Raw genomic sequence first — 17,535 nt, 5'->3', positions numbered from 1 at the left:
AAATATATGAAGAAATTTATTCTGAGCCAAATATGAGTAACCAATGATCGGTGATAGAGCCCTCAGGAGATCCTGAGAACATGTCCCCAAGGTGGTTGGGCTACAACTTGATTTTTTATACATTTGGTTGAAAGAATTGTTATCTAAAGATTTGGAATCAATAGGAGGCTGGGCGTGGTGGCTCACGCCTGTAATCCCAGCACTTGGGAGATCAAGGCGGGCAGATCACGAGGTCAGGAGATCGAGACCAGCCTGGCCAACATGGTGAAACCCGTCTCTACTGAAAATACAAAAATTAGCTGGGCAAGGTGGCATGCACCTGTAATCCCAGCTACTCAGGAGACTGAGGCAGGAGAATCGCTTGAACCCAGGAGGCGGAGGTTGCAGTACCTGAGAAAGTGCCACTGCACTCCAGTCTGGGCGACAGAGCTGTCTGGGGGGGAAAAAAAAAAAAAAGATTTGAATCAATAGAAAGGAATATCTGGGTTAAGATAAGAGGTTGTGGAGACCAAGGATTCATCATGCAGATTAAGCCTCAAAGTAGCAGGCTTTAGACAGATAGATTGTAGATTGTAAATGTTTCTTGTCAGACTTAAAGAGTGTGTTCTACCTGTCTTAAGGCCAGTGTTGATGTCAATGCTGGTCAGCTGTGCCTAAATTCCAAACGGAGGAGGGAATAATGAGGCATGTCTGGCTCCCATTCCCATCCCGGCCTGAACCAGTGTTTCAGGTTAAATTTGGAATGCCTTTGGCCCAGAGGAGGGGTCTTTTCAGATGGTTCTGGGGCTTAGAATTTTATTTTGGGTTTACAGAACGATTTTATAATGAGTTTAAAATGCACTGATACATGTGTTGTACTTGCAAAGCATCCTTTTGCCTCAACTGTTGATTGAGCACAGAGGTGCTCTCAGCATTTTGGGTGGGACTTTTCTTAGCTGGACTGGTTTGTTCTGCACATTGCAGGGCTTTTTAGCAGGACTGTGGAAAGCCAACCGTATGTTGGCATTCCCCCACCCCACACCGTCTGAAAACTCCCTACACATTTCCTTACACGTTTCGGAGCACCAGCAAGACCCCAGGCTGAAAATAGTCCAGATTCCCCAGATGCACATTATCTGTGTTTAATTTCCATGTGTTACTCTGTTATTCTTTTTTTTTTTTTTTTTTTTTTTTGAGGTGGAATCTTGCTCTGCACCCCAGGCTGTAGTGCAGTGGCACTCAGCTCACTGCAAACTCTGCTGCCTGGATTCAAGCAGTTCTGCCTCAGCCTCCCAAGTAGCTGGAACTACAGGTGCCTGCCACCATGCCCAGATATTTTTTTTTTTTTTTTTTTTTTTTTTGCATTTTTAGAAGAGACAGGGTTTCACCATGTTGGTCAGGCTTGTCTCAAACTCCTGACCTGAAGTGATCTGCCCACCTCGGCCTCCCAAAGTGCTGGGATTACAGGTGTGAGCCACCATGCCCAGCCTTCCTTGTGTTACTTTTTAAAAACCTGATACATAATAATTGTGAGGTAGGTGGGACTTGACTCTGGAGGCAGGGCTCTGACTTGGGACCAAATTGAGGAGTAGTCAAAACAAGGATGGGGCAATAGTTTTCCATAAGACACGCCCACCAGTGTGCCATGTCAGTTTACCATTGTCATGGCAACACCCAGAGCTTACTGCCCCTTTCCATGGCAATGAGCCAACAACCCGGAAGTTACCACCCTTTTTCTAGACATTTCTGCATCATCTGCCCCTTAATTTGCATGTAATTGAAAGTAGGTTATAAATATGACTGCAGACCTGCCTTTGAGCTACTGCTGTCAGCCCACTGCCTATAGGGTAGCTCTGTTCTGCAGGAGCACTTGGGGAGCTGTAGCTGCCATGAGCTTTTTCTACCAGGTAGCTCTTAAATTCTTTCCTGAGCAAAACCAAGAACCCTCCTGGGCTAAGCCCAATTCCAGGCTCACCTGCCCTGCATCAATTGCACATCTTTGTGTATTTTTTTTCTTTCTTTCTTTCTTTTTTCTTTTTTTGTTTTCGACGGAGTCTTTCTCTGTCACCCAGGCTGGAATGCAGTGGCACAATCTCAGCTCACTGCAACCTCTGCCTCCCAGGCTCCAGCAATTCTCCTGCCTCAGCCTCCCAAATAACTGGGATTACAGGCACCCGTCACCATGCCCGGCTAGTTTTTGTATTTTTAGTAGAGATGGAGTTTCACCATGTTGCCCAGGCTGGTCTCGAACTCCTGACCTGAAGTAATCCGACTGCCTCAAGCCTCCCAAAGTGCTGGGATTACAGGCGTGAGCCACTGCACCCGGCCCCTTGTGTTATTTTTGAGGCTGGTTTATTGGTTCCACCCAAATACCAGCTAAATCACATCTCAAGACTAGGCTTCTCTGCCCACATGGACCTTCCTCTTCCGCTGCCTTCCTTGAGTATCTTGACTTGATAGTAAAGACAGAATGGTTCTTTTCAAAGTGGTTACTCCATAAATGTCGGTTAGAATGAATGGTTCTCTCAGACAAATATCATTCATTCATTCACTGACACACATTTATATCATAGTACCTTCCTCATGTCTGCAAACAGCAAGACAGACAAGGTCCTTTTCTTCATAGAACTGACATTCTGGCAGTGACAAACACTACAAAAGTAACCAAACAAGATCTGTGTGGTAGTGACAAGTGTGATGATAGTAAATTAATGGGTATAGCACTAAAGAGTGATTGTGTAGAAGGTGCTTTAGATCTGATCACCAGGAGGCCTCATTGAGGAAGTCATATTTGAGCTGAGACCTGAATACTGGGAAGAAACCAGCAGGGAAGATCTGGGGAAAGAACATTCCAATCAGCAGGTGCATTTATGCCAGTAGGTGCCACAGTGCTTGCATCTATAAAAACATCCCCCAATAGGGATGGTCATGATGCTTAATCCTGTCTTGTTCTAGGAAGAAATAATAATTATTAGTGGATATATTAACGTATTGGAGTATAAAAAGCTCTTCCTTCTCATTAAGAGATATATTTGTTTAAAATTTTACTTTTTTATATTTAATAGTCATAGAAATTTGTAGTATATTTATGTTATTTTGATCAATTATGTACAAATAATAATTACAATGATCACTCGATCTAGAATAAATATTTCATACCTGGAATTTGATGCACAGGATATTCTTAATTTTTAAAATTTAAAAATCAGTATTTTATTGATCAACAAAAGATACTTAAGCATAAAAGTGTACTACATTAGGATAAAATTATCTGAGGAATGTAGATTGAAATAAGAGTTTAAGGAGAAAATGGAATGAGATACAATTTCCCACTGTTAAAGAAAAACTTGTATATTTGTTTAAATGGATGATGCGGGCCGGGCGCGGTGGCTCACACCTGTAATCCCAGCACTTTGGAAGGCCGAGGCGGGCGGATCACAAGGTCAGGAGATCGAGACCATGGTGAAACCCCGTCTCTACTAAAAATAGAAAAAAATTAGCCGGGCGCAGTAGCGGGCGCCTGTAGTCCCAGCTACTCGGGAGGCTGAGGCCGGAGAATGGCGTGAACCCGGGAGGCGGAGCTTGCAGTGAGCCGAGATTGCGCCACTGCACTCCAGCCTGGGTGACAAAGCGAGACTCCATCTCAAAAAAAAAAAAAAAAAAAAAAAAAGAATTAGATATAAATGGATGATGCGGGGTCAAATTGCAATGATATTTAGATTCCATCTGGTACATTTTAAAGAGGGATGACTTGCTAATATTTACAAGGCATGGGAAAATAACAATTTGCTATTCTTTCAACTTATATAGAAAAATCACATGCAAGTATGTTGCAACTTTTTCAGTTACCTTTGAGGAAGTATGAGAGAGCAAAAACATTTGAAAATTATTGGTCTAGAAAAACCTCCCCTTTACAAACGCAAACATGTAGGTAAACTTAGGTAAAAGAAAGCAGGAAATTAATGTTTTTGAGAGTCTGAATCAGTTACTTGTAATATAATTTTTTATTGTTGCAACTACCGTCTATCAATGAGTCTCATGAACCACACATTATGAATTAATGTAGTTCTCACAACTACTCTATAAAACACAAACTTTTGCAGTAGTTCCCCCTTATACACAGGGGATATGTTCCAAGACCCCCAGGGGATGCCTGAAACCACAGATAGTACTGAACCTTATATATACCATGTTTTTTTTCCTATACATACCTTCCTATGATAAAGTTGAATTCATAAATTAGTCACAGGTAGAGATGAACAACAATAATAATAAAATAGAACAATTATAACAGTATGCCAGCATCCCTGCTCTTGTGCTTTGGGGCCATAATTAAGTAAAGTAAGGGTTCCTTGAACACAGAAGGGGTTCCTAAGAGAACAACTTGGGGAATGCAGTCATCGCGGAGCCGCTGGACAAAGGGAGCATCCACCTCCAGAGAGGAGGGGGCAGGAACGCCATGAGATTTAATGGCTTGCAACGGAAAACTTATGTATTTCTGGAATTTTCCACATATTTTTAAACCGCGGTTGATCTTGGGTAACTGAAAGCTTGCAAAGCAAAACCACAGATGAGTGGGGCACTAGTGTCCTTAAATTACCTTATAGATGACACTGAGGTTAAGGATGTTGCCCAAAGTCACACATCTAGAAAATATAGTAGCCACGATGAAAATCCAGGTCAGCCTGCATGCAAAATCTTCTTTCCACTTAGCTGCTTTGAGCCTGACTTCCCCCACTGTCTTTCCACTCTATAAGCTTTTGATAGCTCATTGGATAGAAAATAGGCTGTCTTAATCACTTTTTTGTCACCTTCACTAACAAATATATAAAATCTATGGTTGAATAGACTGTATTTGAGATTTACTGCACACCGAGGAACCCGGGATTCTATCAATAATTCCCTGCCAGGAGCAGTGGTTCATGCCTGTAATCACAGCACTTTAGAGGCTGAGGCGGGCAGATTGCTTAAGCCCAAGAGTTTGAGACCAGCCTGGGCAACATGGAGAAACCCCAAAATAGACAGGCGTAATGGTACCTGTAGTCCCACCTACTCAGGAGGCTGAGGCAGGAGGATCACCTGAGCCAAGGAGGTCAAGGCTTCAGTGAGCCCACATCATGCCACTACACTCCAGCCTGGGCAACAGAGTAAGACCCTGTCTCAAAAAAATAATATAACTCTCATTTTTTATAGCCTTTAGTTATGATTTACAAAAGGTTTATCTTCATTTGTGTCAGGCCTCTGAGCCCAAGCCAAGCCATCGCATCCCCTGTGACTTGCACATATACGCCCAGATGGCCTGAAGTAACTAAAGAATCACAAAAGTGCAAATGCCCTGCCTCGCCTTAACCGATGACATTCCACCACAAAAGAAGTGAAAATGGCCGGTCCTTGCCTTAAGCGATGATATTATCTTGTGAAATTCCTTTTCCTGGCTTATCCTGGCTCAAAAAGCTCCCCCACTGAGCACCTTGTGAGCCCCACTCCTGCCCGCCAGAGAACAACCCCCCTTTGACTGTAATTTTCCTTTACCTACCCAAATCCTATAAAACAGCCCCACCCTTATCTCCCTTCCCTGACTCTCTTTTTGGACTCAGCCCGCCTGCACCCAGGTGAAATAAACAGCCATGTTGCTCACACAAAGCCTGTTTGGTGGTCTCTTCACACGGACGTGCGTGACAATTTGGAGTCAATTATATTCAGCTGGCTGCCTCTGAACTCTAACGTTCTCTGACAAGCCTTTCTATCAGATAGATCAAGACTGGGTGAAAAGTTCTTTAAAAGTTCAGAGTTCTCTCTCTTTCATTACATTTTATTTATTTATTTATTTTTAATTATTATTATTTTTTAAAGAGTCTTGCTCTGTCGCCCAGGCTGGAGTACAGTGGTGCAATCTTGACTCACTGCAACCTCTGCCTCCCAGGTTCAAGCAGTTCTCCTGTCTCAGCCTCCTGAGTAGCTGCGATTACAGGCATGCACCACCATGCCTGGCTAATTTTTGTATTTTTAGTAGATACAGACAAGGTTTCACTATGTTGGCCAGGCTGGTTTTGAACTCCTGACCTCAGGTAATCCGCCCACCTTGGCCTCCCAAAGTGCTGGGATTACAGGTGTGAGGCACCACGCCCAGCCTACTTTTTTTTTTATAATTTGAAATACTGACTATATGTACTCTCATTGTAATCCTTAGTGATATATACTGACAAAAAGCTCTCCTATTGTGTTGCATCAAGCTCCAAATTATGAGGTTGAGCGTCAGCCAGAAAAACCTCATGTTTTCCATAAAATAAGTATGTCAAAAGACAGCGCTGTTGTGTCAGTTTTAAAAAGTAACTATGTAGTACACCCATGTTCAAAACAGCATTATTCACAATAGCCAGAAGATGGAAGCAACCCAAGTGTCCATCAGTGGCTGAATGCATAAGCAACACTAGGTAAATCTATGCAAGAATATTAGCCAAAGAAAGGAAGGAGTTCTGACACATGCAACAACATGGATGAACCTTGAAAATATTGCACTAAGTGAAACAAACCAGTCACAAAAGGACGCTATGATTGCACCACTGCACTCCAGCCTGGGCAACAGAGTAAGACCCTGTCTTAGAAACAAAAAACAAAACAAAAGACAAATACTGAATGATTCCACCTACATGCAGTACCTAGAGTAGTCAAATTCATAGAAAGTACAGTCGTGGTTGCTGGGGGCTGGGGGCTGGGGGCTGGGGGACGGGGAAATGGGAAGTGAGTGCTTAACGAGCACAGAGTTTCAGTTTGGGAAGATAAAAAGGTTCTGAAGATGGACAGTGGTGATGGTTGCACAACAGTGTGAGTGTACTTAATGCCACAAATTGAACACTTTAAAATGGTTAAAATGGTAAATTAATGCCATGTATATTTTACCACAATTTAAAAAAAGACTACACAGAAGCTATTGGTTTTTACGAAACAAAGCAGTGAATCTCAGATATTTTTTCCAAAAAGTCAATTATATATATTTTAAGTGTAAAAGCAAACTAATGGAAGAACATTTTATTAATTAGAAAGTGACATGTTTGTAGATGTGATAGAACATAGACACCTAGGTGATTTAGTATTTTTTCAATATACAAAGAACTACTCATGTACCGTAAAATGTAATACATATTACATTACATTTTTTAAGAAGGAATTTTCATTTTAACTCAATTTGAGTATTAATAGCTGAGCCGTTCAACATAAGTAAACTAAGAGTACTTCATAGTATATAGCTAACACACTTTCCTGCAACTACGTTTACTGCATTATCCTTTTTTATTTCAGGATCTCCAGGTCCCAGATGAAGAGATAATTCTACTTACTGGATATAGGATGCATTAGATCTTCTTACCTTTAAAAAAAAAAGGCAGCAATGATCAAAATACTAATCAATTACTTATAGACTCAGTGTATTTTTTCTTGGAGTAAATGTCCAGGATGGGTGATAGAATAAAATGCTCTTGGCTTTTGGAAAAATTGATACTGTATATAGCAAAATAATGTGAAACCTGTATGCATGGATATTCTTAACAATTTGAAGAAATCTTCACGGTTTTCCTGGGTTGTTGAGCTTCTAAAATGGTCTTTTCCTCAGATGTGATAATAAAGTGTTTATTCTGTACTCTACATGTACGTAGTGTTTGGTCAATAAACTTCGGTCACTCATGACTCATTACATTAGTCAACAAATTTTGTATGTTTGCCTTTCATGATGATGTTGATGGTAAGAATCCATCTACAAAAGCTTATTCAGTACTCGGGATGTGCAAGACATTGTGTTACAGCCTGTGACTGTTAATCCCAGGGCCAGCAGCTGTGAAACTTGGGGATGGGAAACAAAACATATTGCAAACCAATCAGGAATGTCCAGGCACTTAGGATGCTAGATAACTAGATGGAAGTTCCAAAAGAGGGTTCTAAATATATTATTTCACCCTATAATTGGAATTCATGTTTCAGTGAGCCACATACCTGCAGCTAGGGCACCCGACAAATGTTTACATGACTGACAATGCCAGGGTGACTCTTTTCTACCATCTTTTCCTGGTTTTTCCCTTAGTATCTTTGCCTTTAAACTTTGGCAGGTTTGGGACCCTGAATGCATTGATATAATCAGAAAATTGACAAAATTGTATCCATGATACTGAATAAGATGCAGAAAAAAGAAATTCAGTGAGTAAACAAACTTGGAAAATGTTTATTCTCATGAACAATAAAAAACCATAAAATTATAACAATAAGATAAAATTTTTCATTTACTACTGAAGATTTTAAAAATTGAAATGCCAGGCCAGGCACAGTGGCTCATGCCTGTAATCCCAGCCCTTGGGGAGGCTGAGGCGGAAGGATCACTTGAGGCCAGGAGTTTGAGACCAGCCTGGCCAACATGGTGAAAACACATCTCTACTAAAAATAAGTGTGGTGCTGCACACCTGTAATCCCAGCTACTTGGGAGGCTGAGGCATGAGAATCGCTTGAACCTGGGAGGTGGAGGTTGCAGTGAGCCGAGATCATGCCACTGCACTCCAGCCTGGGCAACAGAGAGAGCCTCTGTCTCAAAAAAAAAAAAATTGAAATGCAAATTAGTATTTGAGAAATTGGTACTGCAGACATTGCTGTTATTACATTTAGCAATATATATATCCAGAAAAATAAGATGTTAATTGTTAATAACCTCTAAACAAGTAATTCTATTTCTTGGAATCTAAGAAAATAAGTAGAAAATGTGAATAAGGAAAACAGTAAAATGATAATAGTGGTTGTGTTACGATGGTGGGATTATGGATAACTTTTGTCGTCTAAATGTTTGGTAGTTGTGATTTTGTTACTTTTAGAATTTTAAAACTATACATAAAAAAGAAAAACATGCCGGGCGCGGTGGCTCAAGCCTGTAATCCCAGCACTTTGGGAGGCCGAGACGGGCGGATCATGAGGTCAGGAGATCGAGACCATCCTGGCTAACCCAGTGAAACCCCGTCTCTACTAAAAAATACAAAAAATTAGCCGGGCGAGGTGGCGGGCGCCTGTAGTCCCAGCTACGCGGGAGGCTGAGGCAGGAGAATGGCGTGAACCCGGGAGGCGGAGCTTGCAGTGAGCTGAGATCCGGCCACTGCAGTCCAGCCTGGGCGACAGAGCGAGACTCCGTCTCAAAAAAAAAAAAAAAAAAAAGAAAAACATTAACATTGCCTGTGAAAAATCACTTTGTATGCCTTGTTAGTAAAATATTTTGAGAGATCAAAATACTTGATCTCTCAATTACTCAGTATCTCACTTCCCATTGCCATTGCAAGTCCCAACATCTGGGAAAGAGATAGATGACTTTACGGGAAAAACTTTGATTTGGCTACAAATGCGAAGTCAGTACCCACTGGGGCACCAGCATGAGGCTTCCTTTCTCTAAAACCTATCGCGTCTCACCAGCGCTGCAGAGTGAAGCTCAGACTCCACAGGCCGGCACTCAGAGCCCTGACCTCTTCCCACCTTTGCTTTCCACCTTCACCTACTGTCACTCTTGTTGTATTCTACTAATATTCATTTACATGTGTTTATTAATTTATTTGTTCAACAAATATTGAGGGTTTGCCCTGTGCCAGGCACAGTCCTAAGTCCCCACTGACAAAGAGAAGAACAAAAACCCTAGAAGGGTGGTACCCTCATGGACTGTAGGTCTCGGGATGGAGATGAACGTTCATAAAGAGCCACGTGGGGAAATGTCAACTTACAAGAGCTGAGTGCTGCATGGTGTTATGGTCATGTATGAAAGGGGAGGGAGAGTTTATGGGTAGAAGAGGGTATATTGCCCCTGAACAAGTGACTTTTTGAACTGAGATCTGTTGATGACTCAGTAACCTAGACAAAGAGGTAGACATGGGGACTGTCAACCAACACTCTCCTCTCTCCTGGTCTAGAGGTGGACACACATGTCCCAGCTGGGCCAGCCAGACTCCTCCTGGCAAGTCACATCTTGAGCAGAGTGATCTGAGGACTAAAAACAATTGCAGCTGCTTCACCGTGAGCTCTGGGCCCTGAAGCAACTGTCCATGGGTTTCCTCCTCCCAGACTCTAGACCCGACCCGTTTCTGCCTGGCTCTGGGCATAGTCGTCCAGCTTCCCCTCTGATTCGTGAGTCAGCATCCTTCCATTTCTTTCAGCTGAGCTGGTCTTGGTTGCCTGCAACCAAAGAAGGAACCCAAACTCACAGAGGGGAGGTGCCCTGACACAGGGAAGCTTAAAGGCCCCACAGTGTGAGGGGACCAGTTTAGCAGGACTTCCCAGCGCCCCCAGTACCTAGATGTTCTACTCTTTCTTGCTGTATTTGCCCATGCCGTCCCCCTTTTTGGAATAGTCTCCTCTCCAACCTATACACTTTGATGCTGCCTGTGTGTGTATCTACATTTATATATTTAATTAATTGATGTATTTTTAAGAAAGGGAGAGGATGGCAGGGTGTGGTGGCTCATGCCTGTAATTCCAGCACTTTGGGAGGCTGAGGCAGGCGGATCACCTAAGGTCAGAAGTTCCAGACCAGTCTGCCCAACATGGCAAAACCCCGTCTCCACAAAAAATACAAAAACTTAGCCGGGTGTGGGCCGGGCGCGGTGGCTCAAGCCTGTAATCCCAGCACTTTGGGAGGCCGAGATGGGCGGATCACGAGGTCAGGAGATCGAGACTATCCTGGCTAACACGTTGAAAACCCATCTCTACTAAAAAATACAAAAAAACTAGCCGGGCGAGGTGGCGGGCGCCTGTAGTCCCAGCTACTTGGGAGGCTGAGGCAGGAGAATGGCATAAACCCGGGAGGCGGCGCTTGCAGTGAGCTGAGATCGCGCCACTGCACTCCAGCCTGGGCGACAGAGCGAGACTCCGTGTCAAAAAGAAAAAAAAAAAAAAAAAAAAATTAGCCGGGTGTGTTGGAGGGCACCTGTAATCCCAGCTACTCGGGAGGCTGAGGCAGGAGAATGGCTTGAACCCGGCAGGCAGAGGTGGCAGTGAGCTGAGATCACACCACTGCACTCCAGCCTAGGCAACAAGAGCTAAACTCTGTCTCAAAAAAAAAAAAAAAGAAAAGAAAAGGGAGAGGAGGCTGGGCATGGTGGCTCATGCCTGTAATCCCAGCACTTTGGGAGGCCAAGGTGGGTGGATTACTTAAGGTCAGGAGTTCGAGAGCAGCCTGGCCAACATGGTGAAACCCTGTTTCTACTAAAAAATACAAAAATTAGCCAGGTGTGATGGTGTGCACCTGTAATCCCAGCTACTCAGGAGACTGAGGCACGAGAATCATTTGAACCCAGGAGGCCAAGGTTGCAGTGAGCCGAGATCATGCCACTGTACTCCAGTCTGGGCGACAGAACAAGACTCTGTCTCAAAAAAAAAAAAAAAGAAAAAGAAAAAAAAGGAGAAAAAGGAAAGAAAGGGAGAGGAGAGAGTGGGAGGAGGAAGAGGAAAGAGGAAAGGAGAAGAAGAGAGGGGATAGAAGGACGGTGAGAAAGGGAATATATCCAGCTCAGAAGTTTCTTCCCTACCAGAACGTGAACGACCCTCCCCCGAACTCCCAGAGCCTGCTCCTGTGAACTCTCTAAATCCTGCCTTGCTTTATAGTTGTGTGTATGTCTGTCTATCTGTCTTGTGCTCCCTGTTGGATAGGAAGCTCCTTGGGGACAGGATCTTGTCAAATTTTTCATTTTCTCTTTCACAGTACCTAGTTCCTGTATCTAAACTTAGTAGATGCTAAAAAGATGTTGGCCGTTTGACTGATACAACCAAAAAAAAAAAAAAGACCTCCAGAATTCAGAAGTAAAGGGAGAGGCAGCAAATCCTGTCACATCTGGCTTAATTACACATTGATGGCGACCTACTAACAAGGTCCCTTATGAGTAACTTAAAATGTAATTATTCTTTAAGATTGAGCATATTACCCAGATTTTTATATCTTGCATGTTTTGAGCAAATATCTTAACAGGAAGCAGTACAGTGTGATGAAGGAGTCAGAGAGAGAACTGGCTCCACATTCTGCTCTACCACCTCCGACCTGAGTAGTTCATTGGACCTTGGACGTTGAGCCTCAGGATCTTTTTCTGTAAAATGATGATAATAATATTACCTCCAAGACTGGCTTATATTAAAGCTCTTGTTAAAGTAGTTAGCAAGTCATTATTTAAATTTTTTGAATATTTTTAACATTTCATAAAATGTATTGAATGTATTTAGCCATAATCTATTTAACCACTGTCCCATTTTTACACATTAAGATAATGTTTAACATTTTTAATATTTTAAATAATTTTGTAAATGTAGATCTTGGAGGGAGAACTTTTCATCAAATTTAGATTTATTCCTTAGGATTGATTTCAGAAGTGTAATTATCATATCAAAAAGAAATTTTATGGCTCTTCATATGCATAATCAAATAGCTTTCAAAAAGGCAAAACCAATGTATGTTCCCACTAATACATGATATATGAGAATCCCCATTTCATCACATTCCTATCAGGATTTCCTGGGGGTTTTTTAATTTGCAAATTTGATAGGCAGAAAATGCCATCTTATTTGTTTTCATGTCTTTATTAATGAGGTTAAACATATTTTCCAGGTATTTTCAAACAAGTTTTGTTTTTCCCTTTTGAGAATTAACTATTCCTGTCAACAAGGCATTCCTAACCAGCCACTCTACTTACCAAGTTTTAAAATGTTCCTTAAAATGCTGTAGAACATTTGCTAGTACATAGCCAATGAAGTTAGAACTCTCAGCACTTTCTTCAAGAGGGATCTTGAGTGTGAAATTAGAGGAAGGCAGAATGCTTAAGTCTGTCATCACTGTTTCATCTTGTTTGGAAATATTTCCTTCATGAATCCTTGGAACTACCTACAGAAGAAGGATTATACAGTAAAAGATTACTAAATCCCAATACACGTTCAATAGTAATTTAATACCACCTTAGTCAGGATAGGCTAGGCTGTGCTGAGGTAACAGATTAGTCCCGGCATTCCTAGGGCTTCATGCAACAAAGATTTATTTCTTGCTCGTGTTATGTGTCCGTTACAAGGGCTGCATACCAGTAAACACTGAGGAGCCTGGTAGGCAGAGGCACATTATCTCATAGCTGTAGCAGATGAATTCATGACTTTCTTTGTGCCCTCAGCAGAAAAAGAGAATAGATGAGCACACATAGGCTCTTCACTGTCTCAGTCTACAAAGAACCCTTCTCAGTTTTGCTCACGCTTCATTGGCCAGAACTTGCCACATGGCAACGTTTAACCACAGGGGGAGCTGGAAAATATGAGACAGGAGGTGGGATGTTTGCTGAGTATTACTGTCTGTGCCACAAACTTTATTGCATTGCACCAAGCTTTGTACTGAGTTTTCCTAAAAATTTACACTTTATGGTTGTTTGTGTGATTTTGGCAAGAATCAGTGCAAAATTTATGTCACTCTTAACGAATAACATGTATGTTACTCTCTTAATGAATTCTCCAGTGCATAGACTTTGATTTGAATCATTTAAATGGAACTGAACTGATAGGCAACTTGATGTAACCTTAAGAGAATGATTTTTAAATTTTCCCTTCTCTTTCTGTGACTATAACATATATAAAAACGGCATAAAGTATTTGTTTGGTTTAAATAATTGTAAAGTAAACACTTACGTAACTATTATACAGCCAGGGGCCATAACCCTTTTCACTTGCTGGAATTTGCATATTTCTTTCCTAAGGCTTCTCTTCAGCACTTGCTATTTTATGGGTTTGTATTTTTCTTTACATGGTGACATAAGAGCTGTTTTGAGAAAAGTAACTTCACAGGCAGTTTAGCAAAGTGGTTACGTTCACTCATTCTAGAGAAATACTGCTTGACTTTGAATTCTAGTTCTACCATTTACTAGCTGTGTGAGCTCAGACAAGTTGCTTAACCTCCTTTGTGCCTCATTTGAAAAACTGGGGAAAGAATTCTACTTCCCTTATAGGGTCACTGAGGGTATTAAATGGTCTGATATATGGAAAAAGTTATTAGAACATTGCCTGACACCTAGTAAATGCTCTTTAGTGGTAATAATTGTTATAAAAGTATATAATTGAAAACCATAATTTTATTTTATGTGGAGGTTTTTATATAGAAGTGCCTTTGCTATCAGCATAAAGAATTTTAGATACATCTGTTAGTGTTACTCAGAGACACTAGAATGGAAGTAAATTGAAGCACAGAATAGGAAATACTGACAATGGTAAAAACAACTAAATATTGACTGTAGATTTTTTTTTTTTTTTGAGACGGAGTCTTGCTCTGTTGCCCAGGCTGGAGTGCAGTGGCCGGATCTCAGCTCACTGCAAGCTCCGCCTACCGGATTTACACCATTCTCCTGCCTCAGCCTCCCAAGTAGCTGGGACTACAGGCGCCTGCCACCTCGCCCGGCTAGTTTTTTTTGTATTTTTTAGTAGAGACGGGGTTTCACCGGGTTAGCCAGGATGGTCTCGATCTCCTGACCTCGTGATCCGCCCGTCTCGGCCTCCCAAAGTGCTGGGATTACAGGCTTGAGCCACCGCGCCCAGCCTGACTGTAGATTTCTAAAGGTTGAAAGCACTGCTAAAATTTTTCTTCAAGTTTTATTCTTCAAGACAATACGTTTTCCTCATTAAACTTAAAGTCTGTATATACGAGGATGATCGAATATATTGAATTACTTTACCTTCCTTGAGTATGATCTAATGGAGTTACAGAATCAGAGAGCTGGCAGGGATTGGAACAGTGGCTTTCAAAACTCTTTGACTGTGGTCTGTAGTAATGAATACACTTGATAGCATGACTCAAAACACACACGTATGTCTACATATGTGTGTATATATGTTTACACACATGCACATATACCAAATGGAAATGAAATTCCATGATGTGCATATGACTTATGAAATGCAATACATGCTAATATTTTCTAGTTTGTCCTATTCTATTTTTTGTATGGTTTTTAACCTTGTTTTTTAATGAGCTTGCTGTGACTTTCCAAACTTATTTCTGAAATCATGCACGATCCACAGCTTTGTAGTTTGAAAGAGGGAAATGCTGGATTACAGAATGCTGTAAGTCAAATTTCCTAGAAGCAGTGCCTGAGATTCTGACAGAAATGGTTTAGAAAGGAGTGCTCTCAGGTGTGACTTTTAAGGGGAGAGGAAAGCAAACTAGAGAAGAGAAAGCAGCTAAGCAAGAATATGGCTTCAGATGACCATTAGCCTCAGCCTGATCCTGCAGGAAACTCTGGGGCATAAGTGCCCCAAGGGCAATCTTTGGGAGAAAGTTTCAGAGATAAGCAGTTAGCAGCAGCACCAGCACCAGTGGGAGCTGGTAAAAGGGATCCCCAGGGATCTGGATAGGGCACCAACATAACATACTACACAGAATATTGCATCTTCAATTGCTCTGCCCAGTAATTTTTTTATCCGGGTCTTTTTGGGAACCCCTCGATACCAGACTCATCAGGAATCACTAGCCTGATTGTAGATTAAGGTAATGTGTGTGTGTTGGAGTGGGGATGTCTTAGGAAGAAAAGTCACTTGAGTATTATGCAAAAAGTTATTGACTGAACCTGGGAGTCATGGTATAGGTGGAATTTAAGATGGCAATATGTTTTTATTTTTGTTTTTGTTTTTGAGACAGACTCTCACTCTGTTGCCCAGGCTGGAGTGCAGTGGCACGATCTCCACTCTCTGCAACCCCCACCTCCCGGGTTCAAGCGATTCTCCTACCTCAGCCTCCTGAGTAGCTGGGATTACAGGTGTGCGCCATCACACTTGGCTAATGTTTTATGTTTTTGGTAGAGATGGGGTTTCACCATGTTAGCCAGGCTGGTCTCAAAACTCCTGACCTCAAGTGATGCACCCACCTCGGCCTCCCAAAGTGCTGGGATTACAGGCATGAGCCACCGTGCCCAGCTGGCAATATATTTTTATGTGAAGAGTAACATATACATGTTTAATTCTCAAGATAACTCAGTGGCTTTATTGTGTCAGCAACTAATAAGAGCTATAATTTACAGAGCTCTTGTTTTGTATAAGAAATCTATACTAATCACTTTATAGGTGTACATGTTAAGATAGCTGTTATTATTCCCATTTTACTACAGGTGAAAACTGAGGCCTACAATGGTTCAGGTACTTTCCCAAGCTTACTCAGCTGGTAAGTTTCAGCGTCAAATTTTGAACTCAAATTGCTTTATTTGTAAGTCTTCTCTCTTAAAAACTACGTTGGCCAGATTTCTTCAAGGTTACCTCTATCAGTTATAGCCCTATAACTCTAAGCAGAATTGGCCATTTCTAGATTAGAAAGTGTTTTGTGTGTTTTGTTTTGTTTTGTTTTGTTTTTGAGATGGAGTCTCGTTCTGTCGCCTGGGCTGGAGTGCAGTGGCCGGATCTTGGCTCACTGCAAGCTCCGCCTCCCGGGTTCACACCATTCTCCTGCCTCAGCCTCCCGAGTAGCTGGGACTACAGGTGCCAGCCACCTCACCCGGCTAGTTTTTTGTATTTTTTTTTAGTAGAGAGGGGGTTTCACCGTGTTAGCCAGGATGGTCTCCATCTCCTGACCTCGTGATCCGCCTGTCTCGGCCTCCCAAAGTGCTGGGATTACAGGCTTGAGCCACCGCGCCCAGCCTTGATTTTCTTTATAGAGTTTCTTGTTTTCTAAAGACCATGAACTATGTTAAATCAAGTCAGCCTGAAGGCAATCACAATGGAAATATGAATACCCCCTGCAGCTTGTCTTCAAATTCAGATACAATTAATACATAAATTAACAGTGAAATCAAGGTGTGCACATGTCATCTCCGTATCTGCTCTTGGGTCTCGCCTTTACCTGTATTGAATTAAAGATGATCTCCGTTTCTGGGGTCTGGTTTGCCAGTTCAGACACCCAGCCAAATTGCCCTCTCATCTTCTCCACCAGATAGGCAGTGTCCTCCAAGTGCTTCCGGGTCATCTGGAGAATCTGGCTGTACTGCTGATTGGATACATTGACCAACCTGATGGCCTCGTCTAATTCTGTGTGTAGAGCAGGTACGCCAGGACAGTCTAGCAAAGAAAGTAACGTGGAGAAGGAAAAGGTCCATGAAACTTGGAGGTGGGCGACATGGGCTTATGTCCCAGCCCTTACACTATTTTCCCCTTTTGCCTGTGGGAGTTTTTAGTTATGTCTGTTGTTCTGGAGTAATTACTAATATCGCCTACATCTGTGTCAAACCAGATCCAGTTTAACTGTTAATTATATGGTTTTATGTAACAGAAACTGGGCTGGAGACAGAACTTTTTGTCATAAATTCCACATGCCTACCACCTATATTAAGAAAACATTTGCCAAAACAGATGAAGTCCTTACTATGCCCCTTCTACATCACATCCCATTTATCCCTTAAAAAGGACACTACTGTTTGATTTTGGATGTATATGTCCAGTACCAGTAATCAGTATGGGAAAAGAGGAAAAGGACCACATATAGTGAAGCCACTTAAAATTAAGACCAAAAGTGCATAGTAAATAGTGAAAAAAAAAAGATTTGTGATGTTT

General features: G+C 41.9%; 1 protein-coding gene across 1 annotated transcript in view; it reads right to left on the bottom strand.

Moving 5' to 3' along the window:
- Window positions 1-12,536: 12,536 nt before the first annotated feature.
- Window positions 12,537-17,535, bottom strand: part of CLUL1 (clusterin like 1) — a 29,163-nt gene continuing 24,164 nt past the window's right edge. Inside the window, exons 7-8 of the mRNA XM_045378010.2 lie at window positions 16,829-17,043; window positions 12,537-12,856 (exon numbers count right to left, since the gene is read on the bottom strand). Of these exons, the coding sequence (XP_045233945.2) occupies window positions 12,665-12,856; window positions 16,829-17,043 (407 nt within the window). The 3' untranslated portion in view covers window positions 12,537-12,664. The remainder of the gene's footprint in view (window positions 12,857-16,828; window positions 17,044-17,535) is intronic.

This window comes from Macaca fascicularis, chromosome 18 (assembly GCF_037993035.2).
Source record: "Macaca fascicularis isolate 582-1 chromosome 18, T2T-MFA8v1.1".
Lineage (NCBI taxonomy): Eukaryota > Metazoa > Chordata > Mammalia > Primates > Cercopithecidae > Macaca > Macaca fascicularis.
This window is presented reverse-complemented; position numbering and strand designations above follow the sequence as displayed.